This window comes from Rosa rugosa, chromosome 4, assembly GCF_958449725.1.
Source record: "Rosa rugosa chromosome 4, drRosRugo1.1, whole genome shotgun sequence".
In the NCBI taxonomy this organism is placed as follows: Eukaryota; Viridiplantae; Streptophyta; class Magnoliopsida; order Rosales; family Rosaceae; genus Rosa; species Rosa rugosa.
The window spans coordinates 40,458,078-40,479,398 of record NC_084823.1 but is presented as its reverse complement, the minus strand read 5'-3'; the positions used below and the strand labels follow the sequence as shown (position 1 = coordinate 40,479,398).

At 37.0% G+C, this 21,321-nt stretch overlaps 3 protein-coding genes across 11 annotated transcripts; 1 reads left to right on the top strand and 2 right to left on the bottom strand.

The window, feature by feature from the left end:
• Nucleotides 1-278: 278 nt before the first annotated feature.
• LOC133706828 (glutamyl-tRNA(Gln) amidotransferase subunit B, chloroplastic/mitochondrial-like) lies at nucleotides 279-7,334 on the bottom strand. 7 transcript variants are annotated; one of them, XM_062132384.1, is made up of 10 exons: nucleotides 7,179-7,334; nucleotides 4,843-5,490; nucleotides 4,553-4,765; nucleotides 2,990-3,130; nucleotides 2,670-2,873; nucleotides 1,955-2,152; nucleotides 1,815-1,883; nucleotides 1,018-1,134; nucleotides 778-863; nucleotides 279-652 (listed from the first exon to the last, which is right to left on the bottom strand). In XM_062132384.1, the coding sequence occupies exons 2-9, from the start codon at nucleotides 5,446-5,448 to the stop codon at nucleotides 783-785; spliced, it is 1,629 nt and encodes a 542-aa protein (XP_061988368.1). In that variant the 5' UTR covers nucleotides 5,449-5,490; nucleotides 7,179-7,334; the 3' UTR covers nucleotides 279-652; nucleotides 778-782. The 7 variants fall into 7 exon arrangements, with proteins under 7 accessions (XP_061988368.1, XP_061988364.1, XP_061988369.1 ...); XM_062132380.1 differs by having other exon boundaries at nucleotides 4,843-6,249; nucleotides 7,179-7,333; XM_062132385.1 differs by having other exon boundaries at nucleotides 4,843-5,494; nucleotides 7,179-7,333.
• A 567-nt stretch (nucleotides 7,335-7,901) lies between these two features.
• On the bottom strand, nucleotides 7,902-14,671 carry LOC133706826 (uncharacterized). 3 transcript variants are annotated; one of them, XM_062132379.1, is made up of 12 exons: nucleotides 14,618-14,671; nucleotides 14,168-14,270; nucleotides 13,378-13,453; nucleotides 13,069-13,179; nucleotides 12,751-12,867; nucleotides 11,172-11,528; nucleotides 10,542-10,864; nucleotides 9,881-9,980; nucleotides 9,741-9,800; nucleotides 9,470-9,556; nucleotides 9,129-9,269; nucleotides 7,902-8,645 (listed from the first exon to the last, which is right to left on the bottom strand). In XM_062132379.1, exons 4-12 carry the CDS (start codon nucleotides 13,102-13,104, stop codon nucleotides 8,316-8,318), a joined length of 1,551 nt encoding a protein of 516 aa, XP_061988363.1. In that variant the 5' UTR covers nucleotides 13,105-13,179; nucleotides 13,378-13,453; nucleotides 14,168-14,270; nucleotides 14,618-14,671; the 3' UTR covers nucleotides 7,902-8,315. The 3 variants fall into 3 exon arrangements, with proteins under 3 accessions (XP_061988363.1, XP_061988361.1, XP_061988362.1); XM_062132377.1 differs by lacking the exon at nucleotides 14,618-14,671 and having other exon boundaries at nucleotides 14,168-14,598; XM_062132378.1 differs by lacking the exon at nucleotides 14,618-14,671 and having other exon boundaries at nucleotides 11,181-11,528; nucleotides 14,168-14,598.
• Nucleotides 14,672-19,644: 4,973 nt separating this feature from the next.
• On the top strand, nucleotides 19,645-21,104 carry LOC133742093 (probable aquaporin TIP-type RB7-5A). Its single transcript, XM_062169781.1, has 3 exons — nucleotides 19,645-19,870; nucleotides 20,221-20,468; nucleotides 20,584-21,104. The coding sequence occupies exons 1-3, from the start codon at nucleotides 19,744-19,746 to the stop codon at nucleotides 20,956-20,958; spliced, it is 750 nt and encodes a 249-aa protein (XP_062025765.1). The 5' UTR covers nucleotides 19,645-19,743; the 3' UTR covers nucleotides 20,959-21,104.
• Nucleotides 21,105-21,321: the final 217 nt, after the last annotated feature.

Below are 21,321 nucleotides of genomic sequence, written 5' to 3'. Positions count from 1 at the left end.
TCATGACAAAACTGGTTGATGGGCTCACAAATAGTAACAAACAATAGTACAAACTATGAACATCACCGAATTGTCTTTCAAAACTGACAATCTTCTCATCTATTTTTCACCAAACCTTCAAATTCTATTTTTTCTAAGCTTTCTAACCTGGGCAAAGATTACCTCTGACAAAGCCAATTTACAACCTCTATAAATCAGTATTCAAAACATTAGTTACTAGACAACGTTGGTGAGTAATGAAAGATGGTATGCCTGTCCGCTGAAGATTAACATCTAGAGAAAGAAAATGAACTCCAAAATTAGGAGCTTGAAATCTGGAAGTGATTATATAGCAGGAGCATGTCAGGTTACAATTCAATATTGATCCGTCCAACTTGCTAACATTATAGACCAAAATCAAACAGAAGAAGGAAATACAATATCAGGAGCAAATCACTTCTAGCTAGGCTCTCCAGATAGGGCACATAGATTTTCAAGCGGCTGTCAATTACTGGTTCAGAAGGAGAGATGTCAACTAACACATCAAAGTCTAAATAGACTTCCACCATGAGCTGTATAAATCATGTTACAAAGTGTAATGGCCCTTCCAGTGTGATCAAATTCACTAGAGTTGAATACATCTGGCCAGGTCATTGCATCATCTGGTAGCAAACTGATATAATGCAATACATATATATTATATTTACATCAGAATTCATAGAGGAACATCGTAAGAGATGCATGATCAGCAGTTGTGTGTATATGTGAATTACAGAAATTGTTTGCAGATACCTATACCTGTATCAGCTTTTGGCATTTAATTTCTCTAACAGAATCTTATTTAGAAGCCCTGGATTTGCTTTTCCTTTCGATAGTTTCATTATCTGCGCAGAGTTAAAAAGTTCAAACCACCTCACTCAAAAAAAAAATAAATAATTACTAATAGCGTAATCATGAATGGAAAAGGGAGGGATAAAAATAATCTACCCTTGTGATCAACACAAAAAGAATATCTCCATTGATTTGACAGAATTTTACCTGGCCAGCAAAATAACCTTGCAGCTTAGTCTTTCCACCACGATATTGGTCCAGCTGCTTTGGATTCTCTGACAACACCTTTTCCACCATTTTCTCAATCTCAGCGGGATCTACAATCTATTACAACCAAAGCCATTAGAGAACCGTCAATTTTCTAACAAATTATATATTATTTTATCATAAGATGATTTTCTTTGCTCTGTTTTCATGGCTGCAGAAGTGTATAAATTCTGTTTGCCATCATATAACAGAACTACTCTATTCTATAAACTTAATATGTTAAGTACAGAAATTAATAGTCCGTACAGCTGGGGGAAAGGCCAAAAAGCTATTCCCTACTTACCAATTTTTTGGTCCTTGGAAAGAAGAGATCAGCTTTCCGAAGGATACATCAATCCTTATATTGTTTTTGAATATATATATATATAACGATTTCCATAACTATCCTTTTAATGACTGTCTATTGACTTTCTAACATATAAAGGTGTATACTAGCGAAAAAAAGAGTTTATCTTTTAACTTCTTAAACTAAAGTACATCTTAGGACATTCCAATAATTCGCCAAATTGTTAAAAACAATCTAAAATGTTGTTTTTAAGAAATATGGTGATATGTGTTGATTTGACACAATAAGAAATTAGACGAAGGAAATAAAATTAAAAAGTGAATGCTATATTAGGCAGTTCCACAGGCTCTGGCCCGTGACCATCAATCCATTAAGTATTCACACATCTGACCACTTGACAAGAATTATGTGTTATGAATTAAATAGCCTGGCAATACAATAAACAACTTGCCTGAACTAAATCTTTTTCTTCTATCAGTCCCTTCACAGTACCACCTTTTGCTAGTAGCTCAAACAATATCTGCAAATTTATTGATTTCAGAAATAATTAAAATTGTAAAACTTGTCCCGAAAAGAAAAAGGAATCATTACCTGTTTCCCTATCTTCCCACTAATAGTCCCATCTTTTATGAAAGCTATTAACTCAGCCAACTCTTGGGGGGAAAGCTTGACCTCATTGATGGACAACTCTTCATTTTTCATATAGGCAGCAATATCACTCATTATCCAGTTGGCAGCTAGCTTCGCATCAGCACCCTTCTTAATAGTGGTATCAAAAAATTCTGCAACCTAAGGTATACATTAAGCATGTGCCCCGCTTCAGGTCATGTACGATGATATACCATTTAAATAACATATCACTAGGAGTACTTAATGATTAATATAACTGACTGATTAAAGGATTTCCTTGAAGTAAGACTTAAGAAACATCTAGCACTAAAACCTTCTGGTCACACTTTACACTCGGTGCCCAGACCATGTAAGAAGACAGACATTCACTTTTGTCTTGTTCTTTCCTTCTTTCTTTTTTTCTCCTAATCCAGTTTTCACTGACATTTAATCTTGTTTGAAATGCAGATTGAATAACTTAACCGGAAAACTATATTTTACATCGAATATATCTGTAACAAATATAAGGATAGAATACATTTAGCTTTTCTATATTTCTTAGCTACTTTGTCAAATCTTCAAGCAACATTTCAGTCATAAATTTCAACTTCTGCTTTGTTCATTTAATAACAAATTCAGAACAATTAGCAACTTCCAGACAGAGCAAGCATTTAGAAGAATAATCCAGGGGACTCACATTCATGTCATTAGCAAGGAAAAGAATGTCCTGCATGCTTAGGCCCATCTTTTCATACCTTCGACGCTTCATTTCTGGAAGTTCAGGCAAAGAGTTATGAATACCATCAACATAGTCCTGGGTGAGGAAAACTCCTGGAAGGTCTGGTTCGGGAAAATATCGGTAATCAGATAGTCCTTCTTTCTTCCTCATTGTAACTGTTTTCTGAACATTACAATAATGTTAGCAGAGCATGTAATTAGACACAAAGGAAATGACAGCCATACACTCTTGTACTTGTTTGACTAGATGCTGAGAATGAAAAGAAAAGGTAAAATCACCTGAGCTCCTTCGTCCCATAGTCGTGTTTCCTGTACAATTTCTTTGTCTTGGCCTTGACTATGAAGAAGCACCTGCCTCGAAATTTCATGGTCAATTGCCCTGCTCACTGCTGAAAAAGCGTTCAAATTTTTTATCTCCACCTGCCAATGTAAGAAGATCATCAGACGCCAAAGGCAATAAATGATAGTATTATATCATCAGATGACCGAAAGAAAAACAATCGTTATGTTGCAACTTCTTTCTTCATCCCATTTTTTCAGAGAGTGTGTGTGTGTGTGTGTGTTGTGACTAGTGGATTTCTAATTTCAGAGCTGTGACTTCAACAATCAATAATATACTTTATGTTGTTCATTACATGGAACAACAATTTTCTTTTTTTCATATCTCATTCTATCATTCAAGTACTATAGTGTGTACATTTGTGTTTGATGGTTGAGTACCACACATTCTTTCTGGGAAAATGCCACCGAGGACTAAAAGTAACAAATATTGACATTTCCTGAATATTATTTCTTTCAAAAGGTAAGAAGCAGCTAATTTGATGGAATATTTGACAACGTGTTCAAGAGTAACAGCAGTTTATGTAGGACAACCCACCTACGGGATTGGGTATGGTTCTGGTGGGCTTAAAAAGTTGAAAGTTTAAAATATATAATCGTTTTAGAAGAAGAGAAAAAAAAAGGTTTATAGCTATTGTAGTTGCAGAGAACTTAAGAAAATAAAGAATAAAGCAAGTTGAAAAGATACCAAAGGCACCAAGCCTTCAACAACACTATTTTGGTGTGTTTCAATCTACCTTGGTTTACAGCAGATAACCATATTGGCTTCTCAAATACATCCCCTTGGAGTCATAAAATACCAAAAGACTTATTAAGGACTCAATAAATACCAAGAGATCCTTGCGGTTCTTAAAGATATTGTACTACTTACCCTAAAACTCAAATAGAATCTTAAAGATATTGAACTACACCAACATATACTATAACAAAATGATATATGAACTATTAAAGTCTCGATTTCTTTATATATTAACATTTACTGACTTGGACTCTTAAAGTACCATTGAGACTTCTTTTTGGACCAAAAATGCCTTGGTTTTGGAGTTGGTCCTATAGTTTATGCCTTGGGTTTACAAAGAGGGTAATTCTTTTCTAGCCAAGCTGTAGCTATTGCAACACTAGTTTCAATCCAACCTTTCTAGTATTCATGTTTCCTTGTGATATGTGTTATAACATTCTAGAACTTCATACAAAAAACAAACCTACAGTATTTTTCTTTGAGCCTTATCGGTCTCAATCAATTGGCATTGCTGAAATTTTGACTGTTTAGGCATGTCAAGATGATATTGCAATAATCACCAAGCATTAAAAAAGTAAGGATGACTAATTAATGTCATCCAGAGCATTCATTGCACTGATTTATAATTATTCGTAAAAACTTTTCTTATTTCTAATTATTAAGTGCTTGTGGTAATGTCACTCGGTCCTTTGTTCTTCTCTTCTTTTCTTTAAATACTATCTCTGTAGACTAACACAATAAATCAATGAGTAAAAGCTACTTGCCTTCGTCCCAAACTGTAATTGCCCAATTGGTCGAATAGAAACATTGACATCACAACGAAGTGAACCTTCTTGCATATTGCCATTACTCACTCCCAAATACCGAACCACCCTCTGTATTTCTGCAGCATATTCTGCAGCTTCAATACCATTTCTCATATCAGGTTCAGAAACAATCTCAAGCAAGGGCACACCCGCTCTATTTAGATCAACCTGCAGAAAAGAAACAAACAGTATTTTATATGAACTAGAAAAATGTTGATGGCAAGTACAAAGTGAAATGTACTTTCCTGTGAGTAACTTCCATCGTCTGAATGCATCAGCTTCCCTGCATCCTCTTCCATGTGAACTCTTGTAATGCCAAACTTCCTATGCCCACCACCAAACTCTACTGGAATATCCAAATCAATGTAGCCACCGGTCGCAATTGGAACATCAAACTGGGATATTTGGTACCCCTTTGGAAGGTCCGCGTAAAAGTATTGTTTCCTATCAAACTTCGAGTTTATTGCCAATTTGCAATTGAGTGCAAGCCCAACTTTCACAGCAGACTCAATGACCTTAAAGTTCAAAATCGGTAAAGCACCAGGCAGACCCATACAAATGGGGCAAATACTAGTGTTTGGTTGAGAGCCGTAATTATAAGGGCAACTACAAAAGGCCTTGGTCTGAGTAGATAGCTGGACATGGGTTTCGATACCTATGACTGCTTCATAGTCCTTCGAGATATTCTCCAGCTTCTTATTCGGGTTCAAGTTAGAAACTTTCACTTGGGTGGCTGTCTGGGTTTGTTGACTTCTCATTGTGCAATACAAAAGAACATTCTTTCTTCTAAGTAATGTGGTGGGATGGAACACAAAAGGGTGGGTTTGAAAGCTTCTGAAAATTGTGGAGGCCATGTTCTTAAACTCGATTCAATTCGATATCAAACAATGCAGGGCCTGTCTTTGCAAACATGAAACAATGCCTGAAGGATAAGATTTTGAATCTAAATTCATGGAAATATCAACTATTGAATAACAACTGATAACTCAATCAATCCCAAAAACACAATCCGAACCAAAGCAGTCACCTTTATTCAAATAATCAAAGCACATGAAAAACCCAACTCAGGCTATCACAGAAAACACAAAACCCAATTCCAATACCACCCAAAAACCAACATTCCCAACTCATCAAAATGGTACAGGGCATTCATAGCATTACAGAAAGCACTTGAGACAGAAAATGAAAAGACTTACTTGCAATCCCACAAGAGTTGGGTGTTTTGGTTATGGAGCCAAAACTGAAGTTGCAGTGAAGTGAATAATGAGTTGGTTAAGCGCCCCAGAAGCAGAGGAAGTTACCACCACCCAGAATCAGAATATCAGATAACAAAAACCCAGTTCAACAAAGACTTTGGCTCCAATCCCTCATATCGCTATGAACTCGAACTTGAGTTGTTTTGGTTTTTAGTAGTTTTTTTAGAGGTTACTAGTTTGTTTAGAGGCTACTTCTCATTCAAGTGGACGTGCCGGAGTGATTATCGGGCATGACTAGAAATCATGTGGGCTTTGCCCGCGTAGGTTCGAGAACCGATATAGAACCGAACCGACCATGCACGGGTCGGTTCCTCGGTTTTTCGGTTCCATTGTCGGTTTTTCGGTTCCAAACTCGGATCGGTTCCAAATTCGGTTCCTCGGTTTTTCCATATAGAAACACTGCTTTTCAGTCAACAACAGTTAAAATTAACATCAAGATCAAATCAGTTAAAATCGATCAATCAAAATCTATTGGGATGGTATTGTATATATGTGACAACACAATGCATGAGAGCCAGTGCTTCGGGGACCAGTCTAATAGAAAAATTAATATCCTTCAGACCTTGTCATTAAAAAAAAAAAAAATCCTTCAGACATACCAGGTTTGTATTTCTTTCAAATTTAGTTTACTTTTTCTTTTCTAAAAGACTCCATTCTGCTAACCAAACCGAAGCTAGCTAAGCTCGAACACAAATTATCCAAAGACTTTTTCAAAAAAGAACAATTCTTGGTATATGACTAGGTCTCGATCCATTCTTGATGACAGATGAACCTTACTATATATAAAGATGAAAATACCCCATCTGCTTCCAGATAAAATAAAAGAGTAAAACACAACACACCCATCAAAGTGGGAAACCACTCCCCATCAAGACAATAAATCTCAACAATAATTAGTGGCACTGCAATAACACTTTGGTTACTTTATTCCAGTAAAAGCAAATTGGACAGAAAAGGTTTTTAAAGGTTAATCATCCAACTAGGAACGACTAAACTGGAGTTTAATATAATCATTCCAGGGTGTATGGAGCACCAAAACGTTGTCTTAGGCACTTGGATTTTGATTGATGTGATGTTCAGTTAATTAGCAACATTATCTTCGTTAAAAACCTAAAATTACCATCAAGATCAAAATATCAAATGGAAATCGTCAAATCGAACCCATTTCAACTATACCCATTCAAAATCGAACCCATTTCCCACAAGATTAAATGGAAATCCAAGTATCGAACCCAGTTTTACAGATTAGAAATTTAGAATTCAGAAACTCAGAAGAGAAGAAGAGGAGGAGCGGAGCTCGGAGAGGGGAGAGAGAGATAGTGAGATACCTGGAGCCTAAAGGCGGAGCTCGGAGACCGGAGAGGCGGACTGGCGGAGACGGGTTGCTGGCTGCAGCTGTGTTCGCTGGGAGACTGAGAGAGTGAGACTTTGAGGGAGGTCGTCTGGGTTTTGATCTTCTATTACAATGCGCCGTTTGTGTTTCTAGGATGGAGACTGAGAGAGAGAGAGAGTTTTGATCGAATGGATAGGATATTATGAGATAAGATGGAAGGCTCTGATCGCATTTGGAAGGCTAAGTGTGTGCCTCATCACATGAGAAAGGGTCTATTTTACAGAAATAAGCTCACCACTAATGTCCACTTATACACTGACATATGTATTTCGGTTCCAATGATGTTTTAAAAACAAAGACCGAAACCGAACCGAGAATATGTCTTCAGGAACCGAACTGAAAAAAATGTGTATACATATGTCGTAGAACCGAACCGAACCGAGACTTTCAGTGCGGTTCCTTCAGTTTTACGGTTCCAAATCCCAGCCATAGTAACTATCATGAACCATGCTGCCTTTGCATCATGATGATGACTTGCTCTGTGCCCATCAAGATTCTTCACAAAAGTCTGAAAATGTTACCATTTTCAAGAGCTGCAGGAATAAAGTTTGGCAAGCAAAAGTTCTTACCATGCTTGTCCTTGTATAAATGAGTCGTCTCTTTCAAGTGGAAGTTTAAAGCTCCAACTCTGCCCTAGGGAGGAAACCTAATAACTGAATAAAGTTGAAATTACGAATTTATTTTACTTAGGTAATGAACAGATAAAAGAAGATTAATAAAGAGCGCCGCACGCAAAATGAGTGCGAAAATCGCCGCTTACATTTTACTACCTTACTGCATAAACCGAGGAATGCTACAACATTATGTACATTAGTCCTCCCATATACAAATAAAGATCTGAAATTTAAACTACAACAGCTGCAAGACTGAGAGTAATGTTAACAGAGTTAGATTGAACCTATCAAGTTCATACAAAGCTCTTAGAGGGAGGATTTCAGGGAAATAAGATCAGATGCACAAGAAGAGTGTACTCCGCGTATTGTTGACTAACCAGTGTGATGAGCTATTAGCACCTTCAAAAGCCGACAAAGGTCAGATTTTTTCTTCAAGCATTTGGGATGAATCTCTCAAGTCACAACCACCATGGCTTCTCTGCTAGATCCTTTGGGAACACGTATCGGAACCTTGAATTGTAAGGCAACCACTCTATGACTTGAGATGCCTTCTTGCTGGATTTATGATCAATGCATTTTCTAATTGAATCCTGAAGCTTCTCATCAACATTGTCAGTGACCCATTTGAGAAGATCATCAGAGCCAAAAGACGCTTCCCTCGAAAATCTTTCAAGCATCTTTGGTAGAAAAACTTTCCTCGACTTCTTTACCACTACATTTGCTTTGATGAAATCTTTCTTTGCTTCTTCAAGCTCATCTCTAACATTTGAGGCTGTGTAGACTTTCAACTACAAGTAAGAAATAAGCATCAGTCTGAATGTGTTTTGATTTTTGAAGAATGATTTTTAATGATGAATAGAACATATTGATGGTAAAATAATTTCATCAGATGCTTCTTATGAAGAAACATGGTAAAAAGACAAGTGAGAAAGTAAACAGAAATTTCAAGGGGAAATCATGCACTAAAGCACTACAGTAGACTAATTCTTATTCCTGGGTGTTAGGCATGAGTCATGACAATGGGTTCCGTACTAGTGGCTTCTCTTGTTTTGTATTGTTCTTTGTTTGTACTTTCTGTTTCCAGTTGTCTTTTCCACCTTTTGGGTGTGTTTAATTGAAGTATCTTTGACCAAAACAACAACAACAACACTACAATAGACAAATCTGTGTACCAATAGGGAAGCCAGTAATAAACTTCAACAACTCTTCAGACAATTATACTCATCTACACTACTATGCTAAAACAAAGGAGCAATCAGCAAAGAACTTACCGCAGGATCAGAAAAAGCTCCGGTACAAAGAGCAAAGCAAACAAGGGGTTCGGAAACTGGGAGACCCAATTTTGAATTGCGAAGCTGTCTGTCTTCCCCAAACTTCTTCCTCAAGGCAGTTGAAAGGAATGTTTCAAGCCACTGCAAACACAGAAGCAGATTAGATGAGATATATAATGTAGAGTTTCTACTTTATATAAAACACAGAAGAAAAGAAAACCCACTGTTTAAGCCCTCATTCATAAGAATGAGCTAAATGACTTGCCAAACCAATTTAAGGAATTTAAGGAATAGATCAAAAGACATTTCATATACATTCTTAGATAAGAGTTTGTGAGTACCCGTCCAATCCTGGGTGTTTGGAAGCCAAATATGGATTGCTCTATGGCATTTGCGCTGATGACAAGGCCCCCAATGTTGTAAGCAGCCTGCACTATACCAGAAGTTCATCATCTATCTTTTTCTTTCTAAAGTCCAGATACACCTTATGGGCTGAAGAGTCGGGTCTATCCACCCAGCATTAAGAAGTATTAATTTACAAATAGATGCACGGTGTTTTTTCTTTTCTAAGCTGACAGCAAAACCTCTTGTACTAGCAAAGAACTGAACTACCTTATGGAACAAGGCCAACCTTCTTAAAGAGCTGTTGGGAATTCCATATGCTAAATATGCCTGCACAAAGGTAAGGAGAAAATTATAAGTACTTGCAATCCTAATAAGAGACAAACAATGGTTGGTTAAGAACTCTCTACATGCATAAGCAGCGCATTGTAAATGTTGATCCAAAATGCAATTTGGGCATCCAATTCCATCTGAGTGACATCCACCTTCTCCAGTTGCTCGACCAATATTCTGAGATTAGAAATGACGTGCATGTCAAGTCAAAACTACTATTAGGTGAACATAAGAGGAAATCAAGTGCAAGTTTGCAGACACGCTCATATACCTTAAACTATATGTGTCCTACATAAAGAATATTAATGTTTGTATGGGTCAGGATTACACATTATGCTCCAAAATTTCATGAATCTATTGTTTAACTACATAGTGCTAGCTTTACCAGTTGCACTTTATTGTGCTTCATCACCATAATTTGAGAATTTTATCTTTATAGTGGATTTATTTTTAAGCCAAACTAGCACAGATAAAAGGTCACAGTCTGAAGTCAAATACCCCTGACAGATTTGTAAAACAATGTCAAAGGATTCTTTTGGTGATGCTAGTCACCAAAACAAAGGTTCCAACCTGAATTTAGACCAGTTGCCAAACACAAGGTCCAAATTACTGAAGTCATACTTATTCCAGTCAAAGCCCCAGTAAATCGAGGAAAAAGGACAAAACACGCCCTCCTTTCACTTGTGCTATAACATTTGTATGATTTGGCTAATGATAGATGAATTGTACAGAACTAACCTATAGTTATTAATGGCATAAGAAGCATGAGAAGACTTTCTCTTATCGGTTGATATCCAAGATATTTCTACCATTGATTTGCCTGACCAATCTTGGGCATCTTCAGTACCATGTGGAGGCTGTAAAACATTAGTGGATGACCTAGACAGCAAAGGCGATTGGTTTTTCTCAATCTTCTCAGAGGCTGCACTGCAAAGCCAACAATAAACTAGAGACATACACCTGACCATTTCCTCAGCTAACTTGCTAGGGCACTGGTGGAGATGATCTTTCAGAGTTCGCAGCATGGAAGTTTTCTCCAGGACTGGAACCCTTTCACGAACCTGAATAAGAAAATGATTAATGGCATCAACAAACATATAGCAGAAATGGCCAAACAGTTATATGAAGCACATGCTAACTTCCTGTCATATAAATTCACCACAAACCGCCTATTAAAAACTCTGTTTACCATTTAAATAAAGACTTGCCAGAAAATAATTGTTCAAAAATAACTCTCTTCACATTTCAGCAAATACAACATTTTGAACATACAAGTCATATTATGTACCAAAGTAATATCTTCAATCAGATGACACAGATAACAAAGATGTTCAACAGTAAACTAAGAAGTATAAACTTATATTCTACCTTTTCTACCTTGGAAAGGTTTGAACGAGTCTTTGCAAAATCAATGTCGCTTTTGCCACTAGATAGTGGAGTATGACTAGTCTTGGAAGTTCTTTTTCCCGAGTCATCTATGGCAACTAGAGCTCTGAAATGTCGGAAAGGAAATTTTTTTGCAGAACAAAATGCACTTGAAATGATACTGGGATGTTTCCTGGATCCATTCTTCATATGAGCAGGGGAAGCAACAAGTGAGTTCTGCTCTGAAGCTGGCTTACTAACACATTGTTCAAAAATACTCCTATAGAGAGAGAGAACTTGCTGCTCGCGATTTGCAACTTCTTCTTCAAGTAATTCAATTTCAGAAATCAATTCCTTCGTCTAAAGAAACAATTTGTGGTTATTTTCTGCTTCAGTGTAGTGACAGCTAAGAAATGGAATTAGATACATACATATATATAGATGTTGACAATTTGAGATAATACACAAACACACTATATATATATATGTGTGTGTGTGTGTGTGTGTGTGTGTATAATGTCTACCATGAGTATGAATCAGGTATACAGTAGAAAATTTTGAAATTAATGTTGATGATGCCCTGAGCTACAAGACACAATTGTAGACAAGCAGAAAATACAGCAAAACAAACAATTAATTAAAAGAATTCAGAAGCACTGACACTTACTACTCCGTTTACCTCACCAGTCTAAACTTTGAAGATTGAGTTGGACGTTTTAGACAACCACTAGATGTGAAAAGCTTTTGCTGTTAGAGAATGTGTCAGCAATGTATATCAAGCCAACAGCACCCCTCAAGTGCAGCTCCATCCTGCACATGGAGAGGCCATGCTGCAAACTTGCAAACCAACAAAGAAATGGGAAATGGAGAAAACCTAGACCTCGTACAATCCAAGGCTCTGACATCATGTTAAACCCATGAGTAGAACTCGTCCTTGCAAAACCGGCTTAAAAGGAAAGGGTTCCCATGTTTATCTATTAAACATTTTGAAGGTACTTAAGTGATTCAAGACCATGCTAACACTCACCCCCATGCTAGGGATTGGAGATACTTGGATCTCCCTCTCCACACACAGGGCTATAGTTTCTAAACTCACACATCTTTGCAGTACACCTATTCTGGTATTGTTAAACCATTAACATCCTAGCATAACCAGTGCTATAAGGAAAGCCTGGAAAGGGTGCCCATGTGTTCATATACTAAACAACAGGACTACGCTAAGAGGACCAGGTGATATGTATTTTGAGTTGAAATGCATAGGAAAACCAAAAAATAAAAAAAAATGGAGCAAGGATCAAAGTTTTACAACACTGCACCAAAGTTCAAATACGTGCAAAGTAATCATAGCTATGAGACAGCTGCATAAAGTTCTCAAAAATTAAGCATGAATTATACATCACACATTCACTGAGGGTTGACAAAGTGCATGCGTAACATTATTTCCATGCTGGATGAATATGTAGATTTCTCAAAAATCAATCATGAACTTATACAAGCTACAAACTTGGTGTCCTAGTCAAAGCACTGACAAACAAATTCTGGTACAGTTCTTCCAACTAAAGTAATGAAGACTAGTAATTACCTGGACAGAGAAATGTCTATGTCCAGGTGATAGAGTACTTGAAGCTCGGCCCATTGCCCTCTCAAGCATGTTACGCATAGATTTCTCTTCCTGCAAACGCAACTGCAGCTGTTCGATCTGCAAATGTGTATCATTATCAATAAAATTTTATGGTCAGATAACAGATAGAGAATTGGTAATTCAGCAGTCTCAATGCTTGCAACAACGTTCTAGTAAAAGATATTTGAATATACTATAACTATATTAATCTGAGCATGATATAGCAAGATTCATCTAACACAATGCTGAAAGAGACAGAAACTGAATTCCATTTCTCACATCTTTTTCCAAGGACGCTCTGTTGTTCAATGACATATTCTTGTTAAAATAAATAGGATTTTCATGCCAAGGACTCTGTCCCGTAGACGCACTTGTTGAAGGTGATGAAACCTGTTAAACTCATTCAGAAAAGAGTAAAGCATTTCAGATTTCATTAACATTCAAGATTAGAAAGAAGCTTAAATCTGCGGTCATTTTATGAATTTACACATGTTCAAGTTCGATCATAACAATATAGCAGGAGTCCTATATACACATAAAGTATGATAACAATATTAATTTCATATCAACTGGCATATGTGGTCTCACCTGTGTTTCATTCTTGTCCTTCTTTGTGGAACTTAAAACTCGACCTCTTCGAATACCAAAATTCTTGTCAGAAGCACTGAAAGGGAAAGAGGGAATGATAGATATGTCAAATGTGACTGCTCTAAACTTAGCCCAACCAAAGTCCTCTAAAGGTCACTAATCTTACTAAAAGTCTAGAACACAAATCTATGAGCATATACTGATCTTAATATGCCAACATTGTTGATTCAAAACCAAACAAAAACACACAGGTGGATAAAGAATGAATAGATGATGGAGAGCACCATGTGAAATACTCTCTGATCCTTCCAGGCTTGGAAGAATAATATATACTTTTTGTTGAAGATCCCTTAAGAATGAAAGCATTTATGCTTAGTAGTCCTACCAGTAAGTTAATTTCCTGACAATATTCTCTGAATACTAACTCCTTAATTGCATTGTATACAGGACTAGCCATCCATCTCATTACTTGCTAATCTCTCCTCACACACCCCCTAATTTATCTCCCTATATCACAATACAGACATTCAGAATCTTTCAACTTTTCACTTTGAAATGGACCAATAAATGATGCCAAAAATCTCAAACAGTCAAAACCCTCCAAAAGTTTTTTTTTTTTTTTTTTCTTTTCTTGGGGTAGCAGAGTCTGGAAAGTGAAATTTTTCCCAGGTAATACAGAAATCTCAAGACCCAACTAAATGAAATCCAAAAGTGCATGCACACATCCATCTCCAAAGACACATATTCACAAAAGTAATCACAACAATTATCAGAGTGGTAAAGCCTAGACCTTTTGGAGCGCCTGTGTTGGGTACGAACATCTGAGCGTGGCCCAGAATCTCCATTCTCTCTTTTCCCACCTGCTTGTTCTTGACACCCATCTTTCTCTCCAACTGTGTTACAGATAAAACCCACCATTTTAAATCTTATTTCTCATAAAACCCACAAAGCATTCACCCACTTCTCATAACCTATTCAGCTACCCAATCAATCTATCAAGAACAAGAGCAGGTGAGACAAAGTGGAAACCAGACATGGATAATGTGATAAATATGGTGAAGTGGGTAACACATAAAGAGAGAATCTGAGTTAAAAAAATTGGGTGCTTCCTAAATGGGTATGATTGAATTTAAAGCTTGAAAGTTGAAACTTTGAACTTTGAATGATTGTGTATGGAATTGAAGAGGGTCTTTTTTTCAAACAATGATATGTTTTGAACACAAGTGTGGTGTATAATTACCAAATGCAGCTGCAAGGCCACAGTTCCAGAATTAAATTTCTTACTTCTGAGTTGTTGAGGGCATTCAATTTGCTCCTAATTTGAAGAGTCTGAGTGGTTTTTTGAAATGGAAGGGACAGGAGTTGCACACTGGTCTGTGGGCCTTGTGATGCTGATGGCCACACGGCCTACTTCCCGCCAGAACCATAAATGCCCTGCCACATTACTGTTATGCATTTGAAGACCAATTAGGGATTTTTTTCTTAAAGTGAAAGAGAGCTTATTCGATTACATTGTGAATGATGAGTTAAATTCTCAACAACTTCAAATGAAGAATAGGAACTACTAATCTACCTATATATGGAATTATCGGTTCCAGTCAACATATATCAACAAACTCTAACCACAACAATCGTCATTTAATACGAATTACAGATAAACTACTAAGTTAGATAGTTATGATACGTTCTCATAGTTAATAATAATAAGAACTTCACTTTATTATACACTGTATCCCAAAATAGCTAAATCATGTGCAAAGACGGTATATTAACACACCGACAACAAGAAAACACCTGAAAATATAGTGTGGCTCCAGGTGCTATCGCTGGATTGAGATTCATAGGGTGGCGAGAATTTTGACTGCCTTGTATCATGTGAGAGAGGGGGGGATTGAAGTCTTGAACCTAAAATAGTAAAATATAAGCTCTAACATCAGCTTGAGCCTCAGTAACTAACCAGGGAAGTCGTAGTTGTGCCAAATAATTTGTATACGATGCTTGACGGCAAAAGTAACAAGTTCATGTCCAACCTGATTACTAGTAGATGCAAAAGAGCATGTCACCAGACAAAGTGCCGTAGTTGTCTTTTATTCCATCCAAATGGTGTCCATCGATCGCTATATTCTCTGTCTAACAAGTGTATCATTGATCACATCTTGTGCATCATATTCAAGTTCAATTTGAGCGAAACCCAGCTCCCATGCTAATTGTAACCTGCAAGAGATTGCTAAAATCTCTGAATGTCTAGGAGTAGAAACGCCATAAGGAGGAATGGTTTTAGCCACCACAACTTCTCAAGCACCATCAATGTTTAGTTTCAAGGAACCATTCGGACGTGGTCTCCTTGTAGCAGCCAAGGCTAGGCTTGAGCGTATTCATTAAAACGCTGCACTGTTGCTGCAAAAGAGATATGTGCATTAAACGCTTCCTTTTCATATATCAACCTATTTATGTCGTGCCATAAAGCCAAACAAAATCATTTCCTCCCTTGTTAACAACCAACTTCAATGTTCCATGAAGTTCATGATCTTTTGTTCTTTCTTTGTTTGGTTAGAGTTTGGGCTCATTCACATATGGTATAGTTTTTTTTTTTTTTAAGAAGAAAAAAAGAATTGCATTGATAAGCAATTTAGATAAGTACATCAGTTATAAGTACAAGAGTCCTCAAACCAAACACAAAATACAGGAAACAAAAGCGCATTTCTAGCTAACAAGTGCGCTGCCTGATTACATTTTCATAGGCATTAAGTACAACCAACTGCTTTTAGGTTAGATTTATATCCTTTTTGCATCATAGCATACTAATATATGTTTTCACAAGAAAATGTCGCGTCTCTCTCTACTATATTAATTCTTACAATGTAATTAAGTGAATTTATGTGATATAGTTGCCAATATAATTTTTATTTTTTAAAATGCCAAAGCTTCCAATAAGCTGTTAGGGTTTAGGGTTATCTTCTTTGTTAGTTAAGCAAATTCCAAAGACAGGTTAAATTTTTGAACTTCCACAACTACCCTCACTTAATTAAAAGTTAATTACGAAACTATTTATATGTCAAGACACAATAGTAATTCAATAAGGGAAAAACTCACAAACAGTACCTGACCTATCGGCCACTAATAACTTTCGTACCTCAAGTTCAAAAAATATCAGATTGGTACCCGAACTTCTGACCCCGACCCAATATCAGTACTTGGGAACAGTAAAATCGTTAATGGGGTTAATTTTTGAAGGGTAAATCTGTCATTTCACTGTTCATCATCTCCAAAACTCTCCCCTTTCTCTCTGCAAACCCAGATTTTTCATTATCTTCTTCATACCTCACACACACAAACCCAAATCGACCAATGGAGAGGTAAGAGGTGAGAGGAGTTGGTGGTGGATGGGACGGTGGCTATTGAAGAAGTGAAAGGTTGGTTGATAGTGGTGATGAGGTATGAAGAAGAAGAAATTTGGTATTGCAGAGAGATGGGAGAGTTTTGGAGATGATGAACAGTGAAATGACAGATTTACCCTTCAAAAATTAACCCCATTAACGATTTTACTGTTCCCAAGTACTGATATTGGGTCGGGGTCAGAAGTTCGGGTACCAATCTGATATTTTTTGAACTTGAGGTACGAAAGTTATTAGTGGCCGATAGGTCAGGTACTGTTTGTGAGATTTTCCCATTCAATAATATCTAATAATAGGTATGAGATGAGAATCATCTTAACAAACTGTTTAAAACTATGTTTGTATTGGGGAAATTCCCAAATACCCTAATTTTAAGGAAATTAATCTCCCTTACCCCACCAAAGTTATGGATTTCTCCATTTACCCATAAGATAATTGATTTTGTTCCTTAATACCCAATTAAGTTTTTTTTTTTTGTGTGTGACTATTTCGCCCTCTCTCCATTTGTCACATAGAGAATGGGGGGGGGGGGGGGGGGGGGGGTGAGGTTACCGAAAAGTTGAACCTTGTCAGAACATCGCAAGAATTTGTCAGAACCTCGCCGAATGCCTTCAGACTCTCGCCAGTCGTCAGAGATCATTGAAAATGTGACCGAAGGTCCACGAGGAGGTCGTCGGAGATCTAAAAAAAGTTTTAGGAGGTTTATTGACCCCCAATAAGAACTGTTATTGCCCACAATAAAAAAATTATTATGTTTATTGCCTCTAAATAAAAGGCATAAAACGTTTTATTGCCCTCAATATGAGATAGCTTGTAATCTTCAATACACAGAAAGGGAAGGAAAAAAACAAAGGATTTTTTGTAAGAAAAAAAAAACTTAATGGGAAATAGAAGAAAATCCTAAATAATAATAATAATAATAATAATAATAATAAATAAAAATAAAAATCATATCCCCCGTTTGCTTTTATTGCAAATTGATACTCCAATTATCAAACAATTTAAGGAGTTAGTCCTTCAGCTTTAGTTGAGTGGTGGTTCATACTCTTTCAGAAAAGGCAGATTCCAATCTTGGCTCAAGGGAATGGAAAACATATATCTTTTCTTCGAAACCAAATTATTCCCCCATCCTGGAAATCAAATATTCAAAATAAGCGAAACCCAACCTGAACCCCTTATTCAAGATTCGATTGGGCAAAACCAAAACTATTCCGTAAATCAAAATAAGCGCCCATGTGTATTTCCAACCTCATTTCATGTAGACTAGTAACTTTGTTATTCTTATCGGTCAATCTCGTAATAGCTGGTGATTTGACCAAATTAAACACTTTACTAGTGATTTAGGATAATCTAACAAGAAATAATTGAAGGAGAGATACCAAAACTAACACACAATACATACTTACAATTTTGTTTGACTTATTCCCGAAACCCGTATCCCTACAGCCAAAGTGGCTTAATATCTGAAATCCATTGGTTATATATAAGCGGTTTCATTCCAGCAACAATTCAATAACTACACTTTGTGGCACACCCAATATTAGCATTTAGCTAGGAAAATTTGCTTAATTAGTTGCTTTATGATTTCTTTGATTTGCCTCATGGCATGGAAACAATTCCATATAAGGTTGAAATTGATATTAATTGCATGATATTCTTTCTTGGTCATGTGATTGATATTCTGATTTCAGTGCATCATCGAATTTCGATGGTATGATCTCACACGTTTAAGCTGAAATAGTCTAATCGTTGCTTTGATTCTCTGTGAACTAACTGATGATCGATCCAGTCTCATTTGAAATTTCTACAGGCAGGCCAAATTAATAGGCACAAATTGCCCGGTTCTTTAGGGTTAGTTCAAGTGGTGAGGGAAGATAGAGAGTTGGGTTAAGAGTATGCCAAATCGTTAGAAATTTGATTCTCCTCCAATGTGAGAAATTAAAAAAGAATTTAACGAAGTATGGATTTGAGAATAGAAAGAAGCACCAGCTAGCTCTAGCTATTGCATTCATGCATCCAACAAATTATCAAACATCAATTCTTTCCAATCATGAGATCATTCACGTGAAGTAAAACTCTTGAACAAGCGAGTCATGCTCAAACCTACCTCGAATGGTCTCGTGATATAAATACAAGCTGCAAGTACGTTCACTGCCTCAAATTTAACATGCACGTGTTCTTTACGAGCTGAATTCGAACAAGCTAAATTGAGCCTAACTCGATCAATAGAAACTCAAAATGTCCCGAGCTTGTTGATGATCGTAAAAATGATAGAGGACATACATCATCATGGGAGAGCTACATTCCTCTCAGTCTTTTTTATACATGTCTTCTTAACAAATAAAAGTGCTACTCTATAACCTCAAAACGCACTTTTATATCCTGCTGTCAAGTATACACCATTATAAGAAGTACTTGAAGTTATCTACAAGTGCTTTTGACACTTCCAAAAGCATTTCCAAAACGTAGGTGTCTTCACTAATATTTTCTTATATCACACCACCGACAACACATATAAATTAAGTTACAAGGAAAATGACATAAAACCTCAAATTAATCACTAATGTAGTTTAGTGTTCATGGCCTCTATCATATATTAATCCGTGGGAATTAACATGCTTATCTCCTAGGACTACAATAATCCTTGGCGGTTCATAATTAATACTAATTAAACTTAATTGTCCTATCTTCATAATGCCTACATAATATAATCTTAACCCAAAAAAATATAGAAATGGCTGTTGGTCGGCGGCCAATTGGACAATGACAACCCATCCATGGCTCCAACCTCTATGATTGCCGCCGGCTGAATTGGACGTTCTTACATAGTACCTACTATTACTAAGCACTATATATAGAGTCCATTCTCAAAGGATGAAATGCACCTACCAAAACCTCGAGCTCTTCTAGTGTTTAAGTTGGCTTAGAGTTTAATTTGATTCATTTCCCTAGTGTTTTTCCAGTACAAACAATGGTGAAGATTGGTTTTGGTAGCTTTGGTGACTCTTTCAGTGTTGGCTCCCTCAAGTCCTACCTAGCCGAGTTCATCGCCACCCTTCTTTTCGTGTTTGCTGGCGTTGGCTCTGCCCTCGCTTATGGTAAGTTCGGAATTTGGTTATAAAGAGTGGCGACGCACGGTGTAATTCAAAACAATAATAAAGTGTTGGTTGCATTTTATGTGTACGTTACAAGAAATTCTTACATTCAATTAAGCATGATATATAACTGTTTCTAGCTCAAAAAACCAACCTGTCACATACATAAATGCGTTTGTAACGTATCAAAAATAAGACAAAAGTTGTATACAGTGGCTAAATGTAGTATCCAATATATTACTCATGCAAAACATGTTAAATATGAGTCATGACTCAAGAGCATATAATTGAATTCTTTGAGAAATAAACCCTTTTGTATAATCAAATTTAATGGTTTTGATATGCATGTGTAGATAAGCTGACTACAGATGCAGCTTTAGACCCTGCCGGCCTAGTCGCTGTGGCCGTGGCCCATGCATTTGCTCTGTTCGTGGGGGTCTCCGTTGCTGCAAACATCTCCGGTGGCCATTTGAACCCAGCTGTCACTTTCGGATTGGCTGTTGGAGGCAACATTACCATCCTAACCGGCATTTTCTACTGGATTGCTCAACTCTTAGGCTCCATCGTCGCTTGCTTTCTCCTCAAGTTTGTCACCAGCGAGGTATAAATATTTGGTCATCAATTAGGGTAGATAGTAACTTTTGGTTCCTTTATCTTTGGCCAACTAATCTTGGTCCCCTTAATTCAACTCTAATATTCTTACTTGCCTTTTGCAGAGTGTGCCAACACATGGACTTGCCTCTGGTGTAGGAGCTATTGAAGGTGTTGTGTTTGAAATCATCATAACCTTTGGTCTGGTCTACACTGTCTATGCCACAGCCGCAGACCCCAAGAAGGGTTCACTTGGGATCATAGCACCCATTGCAATAGGGTTCATTGTTGGTGCCAACATCCTAGCGGCCGGACCATTCAGCGGTGGATCTATGAACCCAGCTCGCTCATTTGGCCCGGCCGTTGTCAGCGGAAACTTCGCCGATAACTGGATCTATTGGGTTGGTCCATTAGTTGGTGGAGGTTTGGCTGGCCTGGTCTATGGTGGCATTTTCATTGGATCCTACTCCCCAGTTCCAGTTTCTGAAGATTATGCCTAAGGGATGTGTTTCTGTTTGGAGTGTTTCTTCAAGTTATTTGCTTTCTTGCTTTTCTTGTTGAGCATTTGGATTGTACTGGTTAATGCCAAGAGGAAAAAAAACTTGGAGCCGTTAATAAATTGTAGATAATGAATCGGTTTTGTGAATTGTGGATCTAGCTATATGTTACACGAGTCTTATGCATGTAGAAGTAGAAGTAATTCTTACTCACTTAACAATTTGGGTAACAAAATAGAAATCTATATGATGAATCAAAGCTTCAGCGAGGAGATTTCAAATATTTTCAACACGTGGCCAAGTAGTGTTTCTGAGAACTTTTGTTCTTTGAAAGGATTTGAACATAAAATTTGAGTCTACTTAATT